A 17,058-nucleotide genomic window follows, 5' to 3' on the forward strand; every position below is an offset into this window, starting at 1 on the left:
CCACGGAGAGATGAAGAGGACGGAGAGAAAGAGAAAAGAGAGAGACGGAGAGGGAAAGAGAGAAAAGAGAAGAGAGAGGCGGAGAGTGAAGAGAGACGGAGAGAAAAGAGGACGGAGAGAAAGAGAAACGGAGAGGGAAAGAGAAGAGAGACGGAGAGGGAAAGAGAAGAGAGAGGAAGAGAGAGAAGGAAGAGAGACGGAGAGGGAAAGAGAAGAGAGACAGAGAGAAAAGAGAAGAGAAGAGAGACGGAGAGGGAAAGAGAAGAGAAGAAGAGACGAGAGAGGGAAAGAGAAGAGAAGAGAGACGGAGAGGGAAAGAGAAGAGAAAGAAAGAGAAGAGAACGGAGAGGGAAAGAGAAGAGAGACGGAGAGGGAAAGAGAAGAGAGAGAGACGGAGAGGAGAGAAGAGAAGAGAGACGGAGAGGGAAAGAGAAGAGAGAGGAACGAGGGAAAGAGAAGAGAGAGAGAGAAGACGAGAGAGGAAAGAGAAAGAGAGGAGAGGGAAAGAAAGAGAAGAGAGACGGAGAGGGAAGAGAAGAGAAGAGAAGAGAGACGGAGAGGGAAAGCCAGAAGAAGAGACGGAGGAAGAAGAAAGTAAGGGAACGGGAGGGAAGAGAAGAGAGAGGAAGGAAAGAGAAGAGACGGAGAGGAAAAGAGAAGAGGAAGAGAAGAGAGACGGAGAGGGAAAGAGAAGAGAGAGGAGAGGAAAGAGAAGAGAGACGGAGAGGGAAAGAGAAGAGAAGAGAAAGAGAGAGAGAAGAGAGAGAGCGAGAGGGAAGAGAAGAGAAAGAAAGAGAAGAGGAGACGGCGAGGGAACGACGAGAAGAGAAAGAAAGAGAAGAGAGACGGAGAGGGAAAGAGAAGAGAAAGAAAGAGAAGAGAGACGGAGAGGGAAAGAGAAGAGAAAGAAAGAGAAGAGAGACGGAAAGGGGGAGAGAGCGAGAGAGATAGAGACATAAGCTCCTCAGTGTAAAAAGCCTCTAGCACCAGAGAGACAGAAGTGTCTBTAACACTATTCCCTGTCCTTATCTCAGCATCTCTAAGCTGACCTCAGGACCTGTCGGTTAGTGTCTTGGCTGGTTGTTACATAATGAACACAATGTAATGGATAGCTTCATATTGTTACCCATATATATTTTCTTCTTAATCCTCTTCCCTCACCCACTATTTAGTGTTTGCCTGCCTCAGCCCATCAATTCAAGTGTAAAATGTAACTAGAAGGGGAGCGTATTACATAACATTAACCTAATATTGCTGTGGTTCCTGTTCTGTGTTTGGTGCCAAAATGAAGGCTCTCAGGTTCTGGATGTGGTGGGGGGGGGGTGCATTACGAGCTACGTTTGTGACAAGGCTTCCTGTTTTGTTTTTTACCTCAGATTCATTAAGAAGTTGGAGCACTCGTGGAAGGCCCTGGTCTACGACGGCGTAAGTTGATATGCTGCAAATCTGATACGTCCTTCTGAATACACACCATTCATAGGTTACTTTCTTATTGATCTAAAATGCCCCTCTCTGATAAAAGCTTGTATTGTCTTCTGTTCTGTCCTCAGGACTCTGTCTCAGTGCACAGGCCCGGTTTCTATGCCAACCGATTCCTCAAGTTCATGAGCACTTCGGTGTTCCGGAAGACTCAGAGTAAGTCTGCTGGCTCTTGTTCCTCAGTCCCCTATGACAGGGACACCTGTATTTATGTTAGGACTTTCAACTGGCACACATGCCAGGCACTGGGACCAGGAAACAAGGGTAGTGGGAAAGATGGCCTGCGGGAGGTTTGAGTAAACAAATTAATGTAAAAACAAGTATGTAGACTGTACCTAATATATTTTCAAATAACTGTGCTTTTTCTGGCTCACAAATTGATTTTGACAAKAAAAAAAAAAACATTAAAAAGAGTCTGTGCGGCCCTCTGTTGAATATGTGGCCCGATGTGGCCCGCAAGCCAAAACATTTGCCCACACCAGAGACTGAGACAGGTTAATCCTTCAGTGTGGCACGTACAGTTTAGTCAACTGTAAACTATTGGAAATCTTATGGTTGTACAGATTCCTAGTTTGATTTGTTTGTTACCTGCAATAGCAGGTGATTGTGGAGTGAATATGATTTACAGACGCTTTAAGTCAGCTTTTCCCGAACTCGGTCCTGGGGACTCGAAGGGGTGCATGTTTTTAGGTTTTTGCACTAGAACTACACAGCTGATTTCAAATAATCACAGCTTGATGTTGAACAAAACCGAACCTTCCGGTAAATATATAGAAGTAGCTATGTTGAAAGCAACAACACAGCTGTGTTGATGTACAGTATACATTTCTCCTGTGAGAGGAAGTGATTGTGTGTAGAACAGGTTTGTTATGTTGACAAACCAGTGACACATACACACTGTTGTCACTTAAATGGGTCAAGTTTAAAACCCTTCCTCAGCTCTTCTCTCTGTGCTATCAGGTTACACTGACATACTGATGTACACTGAGTGTACAAAACATTAGGAACACCTTCCTAATATTGAGTTGCARCCCCTTTTGCCCTCAGAACAGCCTCAATTCATCAGGGCATGGACTCTACAAGGTGTCGAAAGCATTCCGCGGGGTTGCTGGCCTATGTTGACTCCAATGCTTCCCACAGTTGTGTCAAGTTGGCTGGATGTCCTTTGAGTGGTGGACCTGTCTTGATACACATGGGAAACTGTTGAGCATGAAAAACCCAGCAGCGTTGCAGTTCTTGACACACTCAAACCAGTGCGCCTGGCACATACCACCATACCCTGTTCAAAGGCACTTAAATATTTTGTCTTGCCCATTCACCCTCTGAATGACACACATACACAATCCATGTCTCAAGGCTTAAAAATCCTTCTTTAACCTGTCTCCTCCCCTTCATCTACACTGATTGATGTGGATTTAACAACTGACATCAATAAGGGATCATAGCTTTCACCTGGTCAGTCTGTCATGGAAAGAGCAGGTGTTCCTAATGTTTTGTACACTGTGTAGATTCCTGACATTGGTTCTCAATGATGTTAAATAGTTTTTGTTCTGTATTTTGTTATTTTACCAAACAGAATACTTTTCATTTTACCAGACGCTCTTATCCAGACCAATTTACAGGAGCAATTAGGGTTGAGTGCCTTACTCAAGGGCACATCGACAGATTTTTCACCTAGTCGGCGAGGGGATTTGAACCAGCGACCTTTCAATTACTGGCCCATCGCTCTTAGCCACTAGGATACCTGCTGGTCTTTTCCCAGGAATAGCTTGTTGTTTTCAGAGTGGCAATGGTTGCCCTCTGCCCCATGTTTGGGTGGGGGCCATGACAGCCCCCTAGTGGTGGTAAGTTGGGGCTGAGAAGCCCCTCTCACTTCAGGGTTTTGGCTTGGGGGAATATTTAATGTCAAGATGATATAAAGCAGTGTTACATAACAGTGTGGACCGGTGATTTAATGAAGATGGTTTCTGTGATGATTTGGGATTTAGCTGCCTGGCATTATTATGCCAATGCTTCTGCACAGTTAGATACGATGGGGAGAGGATTTCATGCTCTGCTTGGGAGTCAGAATGGAACGTCTGGGGGACAGTTGTGTAATAATTATTATGCGTTAACAGTTTGATCTTTTTACTGCTAATTTGGGACAGACGCTCCGAGCCTGATTATGCACGATAATGGTTGCAATCAGGATAATCTGTTCCCTCCATCTCTCCCTATTTCTCTCTTGCTTCTCCCCCCTACCCACTCACTCTCTCCCCTACCTCCTGTCTTCTCTTGTTCCTTATTTTCCTCTTTTCCTTCCCTCCTCTTTCCTTCTCTCTTCCCCCACAACTCATTTACCCCTCCTCTCTCTGTGTTTCTCTCTCTCTGTGTTTCTCTCTCTCTGTGTTTCTCTCTCTCTGTGTTTCTCTCTCTCTCTGTTTCTCTCTCTGTTTCTCTCTCTGTTTCTCTCTCTCTCTCTCTCTCTCTGTTTCTCTCTCTGTCTCTCTCTCTCTCTCTCTGTTTCTCTCTCTGCAGCCATTCGGTTCTCCCCTTCTAAGAGAGCACGTACGTCCATCCCTGCTCTGAAGTCGTTCTCTCAGGAAATCCTGTCTTCTCAGAAGGAGGAGAACGAGGAGGAGAGTCGGGACAGGCTGGGAGGAGCACGCAGTCTGGCTAGTCTAGAGGGACAAGGTAGACCAGCAGCACACTATCATCCACACATTCATGGTTGAGGTTGAGCCAAAAGCACCAAACAGAAGTCACTTTCGCTCCCCAGATCTGTCATGTAGAACACATCTCTATGTCTGGATAGATGGACCTTTTAGGTCTTGTTCCCCATAAACTGGTCCTTCAGTAGCGCCATAAAACTGTCTCCTGTCCACCTCCAGGCCTCACTGAAATGTTGCCTCACCGGAACGATAGCACAGTCCTGTTATTACAGCCAGCCCATTTTGTGTGCGTGTGTGTGCGCGACTGAGTTAGCATTATCAACGAGTTCTCATTATCCCTCGCTCTTTGTCTCTTGGGGATCCATTATCAGGCCCTGGCCCTGCCCTGGCGGGGGTGTACAGTGGGGCAAAAAAGTATTTAGTCAGCCACCAATTGTGCAAGTTCTCCCACTTAAAAAGATGAGAGAGGCCTGTAATTTTCATCATAGGTACACTTCAACTATGACAGACAAAGTGAGAGAAAAAAATCCAGAAAATCACATTGTAGGATTTTTTWATGAATTTATTTGCAAATTATGGTGGAAAATAAGTATTTGGTCAATAACAAAAGTTTATCTCAATACTTTGTTATATACCCTTTGTTGGCAATGACAGAGGATACTTTTTTGCCCCACTGTATATGGCTGGCTGAGTTAGAATCAGGACCCTGTCAGCAGTAGCCATTAAGCTTTTGTAACTCTTGACCTGAGTTAACACCACTGTTGGCCAATATTACAGGAAGAGATGAGGGTGTGGACTTCTGAATAAGGCAGAGGGAAGTCTTGCTTTATATTGCAACATAGCTTCTTTAGTTAATTGGAAATCCTATTTTTTCCTGTTTTAACTAAACAACACCCTGGTACACTGTGTACAACCGTCACATAACATACCATGTACCACGGGTGATTTTATTTGGCCCCCAAGTTTTTTTTTTGTGGGGGGGGGACATAAAATACTGTAAAAACACCAGCAAATCAACTCCAAGTGATGTTTATCTGTTCTAAAGTATTCCCACGTAAGTAGAGAGACGTGATCGTATATAAATGTCAGCAAGGTTTGAAATGATTATGTTTTAATCAAATATTCATCTAGTTGATGATCCCTTCRATAAAGCAAATGAAATGTTTCATTTTTAATCGCTTACTCTATTCCAGTTAACCAATTCTACTCTACTATTTTGAGGGATAGAAGGTTCATGCAGGGACACTTACATAATTGTTTTATTCACACTTTATTATCTCATCTAATTAGACTAAATCAAACACACATGTTCTGTCCTGTGGGTCCATCTGTCTTTAGACTAATAGTACAGCAGCGTTTATAGATTGACTGACTGAAGGCATTATCAGTGAGGTCATGGCTTTGTGTTTGTCTCTCAGTGTTTGGCTCCTACCTGCGTCCTGACCTTGTCCCTGCCACCCCGTCCTTCTACGAGGGCTCCTCCATGGGAACCATCTCCTCCTCCATCTGTGTCAACCTGGAGACCCAGTCTGAAGACAGGTACCTCTATCCGCCGTCTACCTCTGTTTCCTCCAGACCTTCCATGTCTCCCCTCCATCCCTCTACCTGAAGACTCCCCTTCTACCTGTCTTCTCAAAGGCCCAATTCCCAATGGATATATTTACACCCTTGTGGAAATGATAACAGGTTAGATACACTGAGCTACCTGGGAGGCCTGAGGGAAAACATAGGACTCTGCCACACGTTGTGGTGGCGAGCCACATGGAACAGGTGACTCAGATTTGTCAGGCTTTGTGACAGTTTCCACTAAAGATGCCCAGGAAGACCTGCCGGATATTTCTAAGTGTTCAACCCACGTTGAGTTCAGATGCAGTGCAGTCCATAAACCATGGACTTAAAATTCTAACCTCCCTCTAGAAAGAACTGTTTCTTCTCCTCTCATCTCCCCCCAGCGCTCTCTGTCTGTCTGTCCAGTAGTCTGTTTCCTCTCATCTCCCCCCAGCGCTCTCTGTCTGTCTGTCCAGTTAGGTCTTTTCCTTCATCTCCCCCAGCGCTCTCTGTCTGTCTGTCCAGTAGTCTGTTTCTTCTCCTCTCATCTCCCCCACGCGCTCTGTCTGTCTGTCCAGTAGTCTGTTTCCTCTCATCTCCCCCCAGCGCTCTCTGTCTGTCTTGTCCAGTAGTCTGTTTCTTCTCCTCTCATCTCCCCCCAGCGCTCTCTGTCTGTCTGTCCAGTAGTCTGTTTCCTCTCATCTCCCCCCAGCGCTCTCTCTGTCTGTCTGTCCAGTAGTCTGTTTCCTCTCATCTCCCCCCAGCGCTCTCTGTCTGTCTGGCCAGTAGTCTGTTCTTCTCCTCTCATCTCCCCCCAGCCCTCTCTGTCTGTCTGGCCAGTAGTCTGTTTCCTCTCATCTCCCCCCAGCGCTCTCTGTCTGTCTGTCCAGTAGTCTGTTTTCCTCTCATCTCCCCCCAGCGCTCTCTGTCTGTCTGTCCGTAGTCTGTTTTTTCCTCTCATCTCCCCCCAGCGCTCTCTGTCTGTCTGTCCAGTAGTCTGTTTCTTCTCCTCTCATCTCCCCCCAGCGCTCTCTGTCTGTCTGTCCAGTAGTCTGTTTCTTCTCCTCTCATCTCCCCCCAGCCCTCTCTGTCTGTCCGTCCAGTAGTGTCAGGTTCTGACTCTAACTCAAAGCCTCCATTCTGAGGCCTGCCTGGTCTTGCTCCCTTCTCAGGCACCTGTCTGTTGCCCTCAATTGTTTTATTCATGTGTTTCATTAATATTTGACTCAAGGCTTTCAGAATGTCTGATTAAGAGGCATTGTTTAGATGAAAAGGTGTGTGATTTTGCTGCCAGGGTGACTTTCCACTGTGTATATACATATCCCTGTCAGTCAGTAACAGACTTGTGCTCTGAGGTGTGTGTGTGTGTGTGTGTCTCACCTTTAAGAGGGGTAGGCAATAACGTGCCATAAAATGGTAAACACATTCCTCCATTTAAGCAAAGTCAGGTGACTTTGGAAATGGCCTGTTTCAGATTTCACGCCAGCCCCTAGTGCCCCCTGCTGTTCACGATGCTGTGTTTGTTTTCATGGACATGTATTTTCCTAAGTCAGGAGAAGATTATTTGGGGACTGTTTTTAGATGTCCATAGCCCAGTAAAGGAGCTTCACATAAAACAGAATGTCCCAGAATTCCCTGCCCTAGATTCACTCATATCCTGTTGTGTGAGTTCATAGCCATAAACTTCCCCTAGAGAGACCTCTACAGCCAGACATCAGACATCACACAGCCAGACTGTTTCTCTCTACATCCCCTGAAGGTGTTTTTGTCTTTTTGATGTTGGATTCTTTGATTCACCATGCATTTAGCTACACCATCTGTACGGCCTGTCATGTTAGTGGTTTCCTAACTTTGTTGTGTTGTAAACCACCTTGGGCCTTTTTGGGTTGTTCTTGAATTGTGTTGCATTTGCATAAACATAGCGTTGCCTTTGCAACCATGAAAAAATAGTTGCACGTCATACATGTTTTTGTTGATATTGAACTGTTTATCAATGATAAAACATATTGCAAGTTCTTTATACTGCAAAACGTTATGTTTATGCATTGTTTAAAGTACTTAGAGTAAGCAAATTGACTTGTCCCAGTAGTGATGTGTTGAGTTGTAGTGACGTGTTTTGGGGATTTAGTCTTCACGTTTTGCTGCATTAAAATTAAGTCTTAAAAGGGATTAAATTCGTTTTTTTCCCCTACACAACATGCTCAACATTTTCAGAGTGAACGATCATTTTAGGAAATTGTCCTAAAAAATATACAAAAACAAGGATTTATTGATTGCATATGTCTTCACACCCCAGAGTTCACAGTTGGTGGAGGCAGTGTTGGCAGCCATTACAGCTGAGTATCATTTTTAATAAGATTCTACCAACTTCGCACAACTCTTAGAGCCACATTTATCCATAATCTTTGGTCAAAATTGCTCAAGCTGAAGTTAATTTAAGTCAGGACTGAGACTGGACCACTCCGGAACACACAACACCTCTTGGAAAGCCATTCTGGTGTGTCTTTGGCATTAACATTTGTGTAATTGTCCCGCTGATAAATATGAACTTTCCCAGGGTTATATCTTTTTACCTGGGCTTTGCCTCTTTCATATTTATTTTGATCCTGACTAACTCTCCAGTCCCTGCCAGTGACCGGCTTACCCAGAATATGACGCTGCCATCACAATACTTTAAAATACAGACAGTTTCACTCTGTGTTGTGTTGCATTGGATAAAAAACGAATAATTTCTTTGCCGTGTTGTCTTGCAGTCATACTTACGACCTTGTTGCAAACAGAAGATGATTTGGAGTGGATTTTTTTTTTWAACACAGGCGTCGTTCTTTTCACTTCGTCATGAAGGCCAGTAATGTGGAGTGAAGGCCATGTTGTTGATCCCCTGTATTTTCAAGTATTGTCATGGCAGCATCATGTTATTGGTATGCTTGTCAACGGCAGGGACTAGGGAGTTTGTCAGAATCAAACTAAAAATGAAAGGAGCAAAGCACAAGTAAAAAGTTAGAGGAAGACCCGCCATAGTCTTCTGAAAACCTAACCCTGGGAAAGACTTGTATATTTGAATTGCTGTCCATCAATGATTACCAACCAAATTTACTGAGCTTTGGTTGGTAGAATCTTAATAAAAATGATTCACAGCTGTAATGGCTGCCAAAGGTGCTTCTACCAAGTATTAACTTAGGGGTGTCAGGTAGCCTAGCGTTTAAAGGGACATTTTTTATTTTTATTCTCTAGCACCACCCCAATATAAACATATGTGAAAATTGCGTGTTTCTATGTTTTGTAGTAAAAACGATAGAGGAAGATAAGTCTTTCCAATGACGTCATCGGTGTGTATCGTGTGATTTTTAACCAATTATGAGTAGGCATTGCCAATTGGTTGATGATGTCATTGGAAACACTTATCTTCCTCTGTTGTTTTTACTACCCATTTTTTTTCACATATGTTGATGTTGGGGTGGTGCTGGAGATTATGAATATGAAGTAGAAAATGGTTAAGAGCGTTGGGACAGTAACCGAAAGGTCGCTGGTTCGAATCCCAGAGCCGACTAAATGAACAGATCTGATGTGTCCTTGAGCGAGACACTTAACCCTAATTGCTCCTGTAAGTCACTCTGGAAAGAACGTCTGCTAAATGACTACAATGGGTGTGAAGACATACGCAATCAATAATTTTTTTTATTCATTTGGAAAATGTTCTATAATTTGTCTTTCACTTTGAAAATGTGGAGTAGGTTGTGTAGATGGGTAAGAAAGAAATRCAATGCAGCAAAATGTGAAGACTGCAAGGGGTGTGTAGACTTTCACTACGTACTGCATCTATTATTTTGAATGCTAGAAAGTGAACAAAAGTTAGTTTTTATTGATCTATACAATATATTAAAATAAGACGGCTATTAAAACACCTAAACATTTTTGAATAGCATAATGTGTCCACCAGTTGTCATTGGTGTTACCACCTTGAAAATCCCTCATTACAAAGATCTACTGTACAAGGACCTTGAGCAGACATAGTAAAAGGGTGTGAGTAGCTAATACTTTTCTTTAATATAGACCCCTCCCCTGTTTGCCACTGTGTTAGTCAATTTAAATGAAGGGGAATAACATTGTGAGCTAAATTATTAATCATATCACCCCAGTAAATAATTTTCACAGGATTGATAACCATAGATTTTAGCATGTGCAGCCTCCATTTCAGAAAATCCTTATTTACTGAAAATGTRTCATTGGTGTTATCATTTGTGGAACAATGTTATCATAGTGATAAAAAATATTTAAAGTCATTAAGCTACCATATTAGTTGATTTAGAATGGGAAGATTTATTTACCAAATCTAGAAAAATTAAGTAAACATTTTTCCAAAAATGCCACCATACTTCAAGAATGACTCCTTTATTTTGATCCACTTAACAAAACCATATCGGCTTCATCCATACGGAACCCACTGGCCACCACACACCAGTTGTTACCAAGCCTCCAGTTGGGAAGGAGTGTGTTATGTAATGTTTGGAAGGACTGTGTTATGTTATACTTTAGTTTCATACTAAATATCACCCTATTCCCTACACAGTGCACTTCTTTTGACCAGAGCCCCAATGGGCCTTGTCAAAAGTAGTGCACTAGGAACAAAATAATGACACTGTGTKGAGAATAGGGTGCCATATTGGGACTCAGCCTTTCTTTTGTATGTCTACTCATGTGTCTCTGGTTCTCCTGTGTCCCCTTAGGGATGACATGGCGTCCAGCTCCACATTCACCCTGGAGGACAGCGCCATCTGTCTGACGTCAGAGCAGAGCACCATGGACGTAGAGGTGGACATGGACCCGGACGACGGCTCAGTGCTCGACATCTACTTAGTGAGTGCTCACCCACTGTGTGTCCCAAATGGCACCCTATTCCCTAAATAGTGCACTACATTTGACAAGTGCCCATCTATAGTAGTGCACTATATAAGGAATAGGGTGCCATTTGGGAGGCACCTATTCACACTCGGATATGTAGCTGCACATGTGGTCAGGATCAAAAGAGTTTATCTCGGACAGTCTTTGGGTCCCATTAGGACAGGGGTGGGCATATGTGATATTGGAAGGCCGCTGTATGTGCAGCCTAGAACTAACACACCTCATTCTGGGATGGGCTGAAACAAAAGCCTGCACAACACCCACGACTGCTTGGCTGCGCACGACACCAACGCCATCATTAAGTTTGCCTGATCACCGACGATGATGAGACAGCCTTTAGGGACGATGAGACCTGACAGTGTGGTGCCAGGACAACAACCTCTCCCTCAACATCAGCAAGATAAAGGAGCTGATCGTGGACTACAGGAAACAGAAGGCCGAGCACGCCCCCATTTACATTAGATTTTTATTTAGTCACATGCATAGGGTCGCAGTGTACAATGAAATACTTGAGCCCCAACCGTGCAGGTGTGAATGACGGGGCTGTAGTGGAGCGGATTGAGAGCTTCAAGTTCCTCTGTGTCCACATCACTAAGGACCTATCATGGTCCATACACACCAATACAGTCATGAAGGGGGCGACAATGCCACTTCCCCCTCTGGAGGCTGAACAGATTTGGCATGGGGCCTCAGATCCTTTAAGTTCTACAGCATCATGACTGGCTGCATCATCGCTTGGTATGGTAACTGCTCGGGCATTCCTACTGTAAGTCGCTACAGAGGGTAATGTGTATGACCCAGTACATCACTGGGGTCGAGCTCCCTGCCATCCAGGACCTCTATACCAGGCGGTGTCCGAGGAAAACCCCAAAAATTGTCAGACTCCAGCCACCCAAGTCCTAGACTGGGTTAATTTCTTCGCCACATGTTTTGCAGTATTATTTTAGTGCCTTATTGCAAACAGGATGCAGGTTTTGGAATATTTGTATTCTTTACAGGCTTCCTAATTTTTACTGTATTTTTTGTTTGTATTGTGGAGTAACTACAATTATCWCCTATCACTACCATTAAACTCTTAACTGTTTTAAAATCACCAATGGACTCATGGRGAAATCCGAGTGGTGAATGTATCTTTGTAGTGACTGGGTGTATTGATACATCATCCAGAGTGTAACTTCACCATGCTCAAAGGGATATTCGATATCTGCCTTTTTATCACTTATCTACCAATAGGTGCCCTTCTTTGCGAACCATTCCAAAACCTCCCTGGCCTTTGTGATTGAATCTATGCTTGAAATCCACTGCGGGACCCTACAGATAATTGTATGTGTGGGGTACAGAGACGGGGTAGTCATTTAAAAATCATGTTAAACAGTATTATTTCAGACAGAGTGAGTCCATGCAATTATTATSTAACTTGTTAAGAACATTTTGACTTATTTAGGTTTGACATATTAATGGGGTTGAATACTTATTGACTCAAGACATATCAGCTGTTTAATAAATGTGTAAACATTTCTAAAAACAATTCCACTTTGACATTATGGGGTATTGGGTATAGATCAGTGACACAAAATTACTTTCTGAAGGCACCTTATCCTGATTGCCAAGTCACTTTTACCCCTACCTACATACATATTACCTCATTTATCTCAACTACCTCGTACCCCTGCACATTGACTTGACTGATCTGTTCAGCCTCGTTATCTTTGTGTTACTATTTACTTTTGTAATTTAGCAAATTTTTCTTACTTTTRAACTCTGCATTAGTGGGAAAGGGCTGGTAAGTCAACACCTGTTGTATTCGGCGCATGTGACATCAAATTCGATTTGGCCCTCCAGGACTGAAGATGCCCACCCCTGCCTTAGGAACAGATATAATGAGCTGTATTTGTAGTATTTACTCACACTGCACTTTCTCTCTTGTGTTTCAGTGAAAGGGGAGGCTTACAGACAACCATTTTACTTTTGTCAATCATCTGACAATCGCMACACTCCATTGGACAGGGCTCCTTTGACTCCACCCCCAGCGCTGCTAGATCCACTCTGTTGCCAAAACACAAAGGACTGGGATGCTCACATCTGATAGGTTGATGGACTGAAACAAGACAGTGATTGACATCCATTGGAATTACATGACATTCCATAATTAATGTGATCAATTTCAGACCCAACCGCTTCTTAGAGCATGTCAGAGAAGTCCTTTATTTTCTTTTTGTAGAATATTCCTTTTTCCATGGCCTATAAATTAATATATATTTAGAAAAAGTATAGAAATAAACATTTCTTTGAATGTTTTAATTTTCCTACTGACCAGAAGTGACTCTTTAAAGTTATAGCACTTGCTTTGTAGTAGCTGATTGGATGATGAACGTTTACATTGACAGCAGCATCTTGGCCGTTGCAGAAGTGTCACGGAAAACAAGGCTAATATGGATGAGCCTGGACTCATTATGCTGTAAATGGAACCGATACATTCTGAAACCGCCGATGCCAACTCTAAAGACTCATTGGCTGGTATGTTGAAGGTAGCTGACCAACCACCTTGCTATTAAGTCCTGATTGGAATGAAGTAAAGGAGCAGTTTGAAGGCAGCAGGTGAAGGTCTGCTGTTCCCTGCTGTTGACCTGAGAGAGGCTCAGTGTTACTGGTTCTCCAGCTCCATGGAGGAAGCACAGAGGTGGAGGATGGTGATATGCACTCGCTCCTGTCAAAATGGCACTTTGGATGTTAGTTTTGAATACTGTAAGAACTATTTTTCTTGAATGTTGGGTATAGGTGATCACCAAACCTAAACACAGTTTTGGATCGGTGGAATATGCACATTTTTACATTATGTACACCTGTCATTGCTAAGTACGTGGGTAGATGCACAGACAATGAAGGACTATGGTAGATTTTTTTGATGCACAGAGACTAGTTTTATGGGGAAGGGGTGTCATGACTGAAGATTCTCTGATACTGAACAAGTGTGTCCTCTTTATTGCTAAAAGCTAAGCAGCAGATGGCCTCCATTTTAGACTGAGAAGCTGGTATATGACACCTCACCCTGAAGACCATATCAAACTGTCTCTGAATTCCATGATCACGCGTCGGTTTTGAGACCATAATTTATTACATAAAGCTCAAATATACGGTTTGCTGAAGATAAATATTTTAATCATTGAATGTAAAGACACTCCTAAAATAAATAAAAATGCTTGACTTGTTTCTCACATTTTCTATTCATGTAGAACGCAAGAGGTAATGAGGGACACATCCACACCAAACCCCTGCTCATTTCCTAGTGTAAAGTACAAATGCAAGTCACCTAATTTCTGTAGTGTAACTATTTTAATTTACCGAACATTGTCCAATTGCATTATTTAGTGCAAATAACACTTCAGAGGACTTACAACTTAGAAATATACAAAGAACATTCAAGACTAAAATGTGCTCCTGATCATCATGACAACGCTGATTCTACGACCCCTCAGCTTTACAGACTTTTTGATAACAAAATCTTGAGGTATGAAATGCTGAACCCCGGCTCCAGTTTAGTGTCTCAATCTAAAAGCACATCTGGTCATATTATACTGTAGTAGATAGATGGTTCCTAGGGCTCTGGATTTGTCCTGGTGTCTAAAGCATCATGTTGAGATGACAGGTCAGTGTGTCGGGATGTGAAATGTCATGTAGAAACGGCCATCCCAACAACCATCTCCCCTGTCCCAAAAGCCTTTGAAGCGGTCCATCTGAACACCCAATGCTGTGGTACAACGTATATCAGCTGTYTGTTACTTGGACAAAACATACATAYTGAGAGGCAGGGGGGCAAACAACAGTAGAGACCAACACTTGATAGTGTTGATGGGTCACATTCAACAGATTGAAGTAATCTTATCCATTTAAAGATAACGTATGACAATAGAAACTTGTTCTGTAGTTCTTCCAATTCCAGGTTGCCAACAAGCCCTTAAGTCAATTCACATACACCGGTCAACTAATTATCTCTATACAATACATCAGATCCATAGTCCTCCTTTACAGCTATAATGATCTACAAATATAGAGATTTTAGCCAAAAAGAGTACAAAGCTTTGGACTCCCTCCCCCCATCAGACCACAGGTCGTCACTAGAGGGAGATGAGAAGGTTAGCCATTCCCTACTCGGTTTCTTTCCTTTCCTTTGTGAAATTAACAGCATGAAAAGACGCTGTGATAATAGCAAACGAAAAAGTATAGTCCAGAATAATATAATTGGAAATTATTTACAAAACAATTTACAAAAAGATTGGTTCTGTCGATTCAGAAATTKATATACAAACACACAGTTTAACAATGTTTTTGTGGCTCAGGTGGCTGGCAACTACTGATACGATTATGTCATCTGGAACATTCTGGGTGGTTTGTGAAGAAATTCCYGTTGACAGATGAATGGGAAATGTAGCCATATCTCTTCAGGACAAAAAGGTGTTTCGCCTTCCAACACCTGAGAGAAGACAAGAAGGAAAGTTACCAAAAACAATCTTTTGGTATTTATTCATTTTGCATCATGATGATGTGGGTGGTGACACTTCGCATCTTGAAAGTCCAATATCTTAAACTTGACATGCAACAGTGGACTAATGGAAAAAATAAATACTAAAATATAATTGAGTGGATTTTCCCTTTAAAATATGGCACACAATGAAAGACAACTTCAACTGATTGATTTACTTGTGTGGTAAAGAGTAATTAAATGTCTACGGTCTATATAGAAGTCTTTAGGCTTGTGGCAGTGAGGATACGAGGGGGTTTGAGTTCGGTATTACCAGTGAGATTTAGAAGAGGATAGGTTTTCCGCTGGTCTTCTCCTGGACGTAACCGGTGAAGCGTTTGAGGAACTTGGGGTATTCCCTCTTGGCCACGGCTCTTAGGACTGAGGCAGGGGCCCAGCCACCAGGGTTCACTAGGGTAAAACAAACTCTCGGTCAATACATAGCTGCCTACATGGAGTGATAGAATCACTATACTCAACATTTAACTCTCATTCTCCGCCCACACAAAGCTCTTAAATACCAGAGCAGCTTAGCTGGGTTCCATTTGGTCAAATAAGGAACATAAAAGAAAAATGGAAGACCATTTATATATAGGTGGATAAAGTCACCTTGACCAGGCGTATAGGACAACCATGTGGGAACATGCAACTCCTCACTTAGTGGGGACATGAAGAAGGTATTGAGCTGCTGTACTCACCGTTGGCCACATACGTGATCTTACAGAGGACGTTGTCCCTGCTGATCTCTTTGTTGCCCTCTGGAGGGCTCACCAGGGTCTGGCAGATCATGGCCACGTTGATTTTGGCACGGATACACCGGCTGGTGGGCTACAGAACGAAAAGGGAGTTGATGAAAAGGTAAGAGGAGAGCGGAAGACACTTCTTTACCCCTTCCAATTCGACATCGATCCCTAGCTCCTAGGCATCAGACGTTACGAACATGTATGGTAATAATCKCTTGGCGTGTCTGTGGAACTCACCTGGGCGTTGTCGTGATCTACAGAGAAGTTGCAGACCAGCCACGTGTCTGGGTCATTCTCATTGGTCGCCAGGATTTTCCTGATAGCTGATAGGTAGAGGACGTCCCTCTGAGAGGCAGGCCATACTCTCTGAAACACAACCATTGGCTGTCAGTCAAAGGTGACCCGTCCAAAGACAACCCACCTGTACTACAGTGAACCTGAAGAACCAGAGGTATATTACCTTGTGGGTCTGGTAGACTATAACAGCATTGTCTGAGAGTGTCTCCACCACGTTAAAGTTTTCAATGGTGGCTGGAAGAGAAATAGAGCAAGACGGGACAAATCAACAAAAACACAACAATTCTAGACATTGTGTGCAAAATAAGAAAACAAAAAGATGCTAATCTATGAAGTTAATCTGATGATGAAAGAGGCAGATAGACTCACTCTCCCAGTCATTGCGTACGTCCGTGTCCCAGAAGTAGTGGCACAACTCGTGTCCGGTCACACCCTTCACTGCATGGGTGGCTTTCAGAGGGTCCAGAACGATGCCGTTCTCCTCCACCTCTCTCCTGTACACCTGAGATAGCACACAGTCACTGACAGTAGCCATATTGGACCTATACACACATCACTGTTCACGGTATGAGTGAGCAGGTAGAGTCTATAGGTAGTCTTCTATACTAGGCATGCAGGGGGCAGTGTGTGTAGTCTGTAGGTAGAGTCTAAACATGCTGGCTAGCCCCATGCTCACCTTCATCTCACCCTCCTCCACCACCAGCTGCCAGTTGGCATCGCCACCCATGTCCTGCAGGGAGTAGGTCATGTGATTCTGAACCACGTCCTCCACCTGAGACAGACAGTCAGACGTCAGATGTAGCGGGCCTGCAGTCACTGCGGTGTAGCAGTCTCTGCCTGAACTACATGCCGCTATTAGAGAGACAGTATCACCGGGAGGGAGAAGAGGACAAGGTACAGGACATACAGATAGCACACG

General features: G+C 43.3%; 2 protein-coding genes across 10 annotated transcripts in view; one reads left to right on the forward strand and one right to left on the reverse strand.

The window, feature by feature from the left end:
- LOC111975199 (phosphatidylinositol 4-phosphate 5-kinase type-1 beta-like) overlaps positions 1 to 13,790 on the forward strand; it is a 102,612-nt gene extending 88,822 nt beyond the window's left edge. For all 5 annotated transcript variants that reach the window (XM_024003428.2, XM_070447071.1, XM_024003427.2 and 2 more), the window contains 6 exons: positions 1,377 to 1,425; positions 1,551 to 1,635; positions 3,997 to 4,152; positions 5,549 to 5,669; positions 10,406 to 10,535; positions 12,515 to 13,790. In XM_024003428.2, the coding sequence (XP_023859196.1) occupies positions 1,377 to 1,425; positions 1,551 to 1,635; positions 3,997 to 4,152; positions 5,549 to 5,669; positions 10,406 to 10,535; positions 12,515 to 12,517 (544 nt within the window). In that variant the 3' untranslated portion in view covers positions 12,518 to 13,790. The remainder of the gene's footprint in view (positions 1 to 1,376; positions 1,426 to 1,550; positions 1,636 to 3,996; positions 4,153 to 5,548; positions 5,670 to 10,405; positions 10,536 to 12,514) is intronic.
- Positions 13,791 to 13,894: 104 nt separating this feature from the next.
- The window catches only part of LOC111975198 (ceramide transfer protein), a 35,761-nt gene continuing 32,597 nt past the window's right edge, over positions 13,895 to 17,058 (reverse strand). For all 5 annotated transcript variants that reach the window (XM_024003423.2, XM_024003424.2, XM_070447070.1 and 2 more), the window contains 7 exons: positions 16,816 to 16,911; positions 16,509 to 16,641; positions 16,303 to 16,373; positions 16,080 to 16,208; positions 15,798 to 15,927; positions 15,374 to 15,510; positions 13,895 to 15,051 (listed from right to left, as the gene is read on the reverse strand). In XM_024003423.2, the coding sequence (XP_023859191.1) occupies positions 15,383 to 15,510; positions 15,798 to 15,927; positions 16,080 to 16,208; positions 16,303 to 16,373; positions 16,509 to 16,641; positions 16,816 to 16,911 (687 nt within the window). In that variant the 3' untranslated portion in view covers positions 13,895 to 15,051; positions 15,374 to 15,382. The remainder of the gene's footprint in view (positions 15,052 to 15,373; positions 15,511 to 15,797; positions 15,928 to 16,079; positions 16,209 to 16,302; positions 16,374 to 16,508; positions 16,642 to 16,815; positions 16,912 to 17,058) is intronic.

Source organism: Salvelinus sp. IW2-2015, linkage group LG15, assembly GCF_002910315.2.
Source record: "Salvelinus sp. IW2-2015 linkage group LG15, ASM291031v2, whole genome shotgun sequence".
Classification (NCBI taxonomy): Eukaryota; Metazoa; Chordata; class Actinopteri; order Salmoniformes; family Salmonidae; genus Salvelinus; species Salvelinus sp. IW2-2015.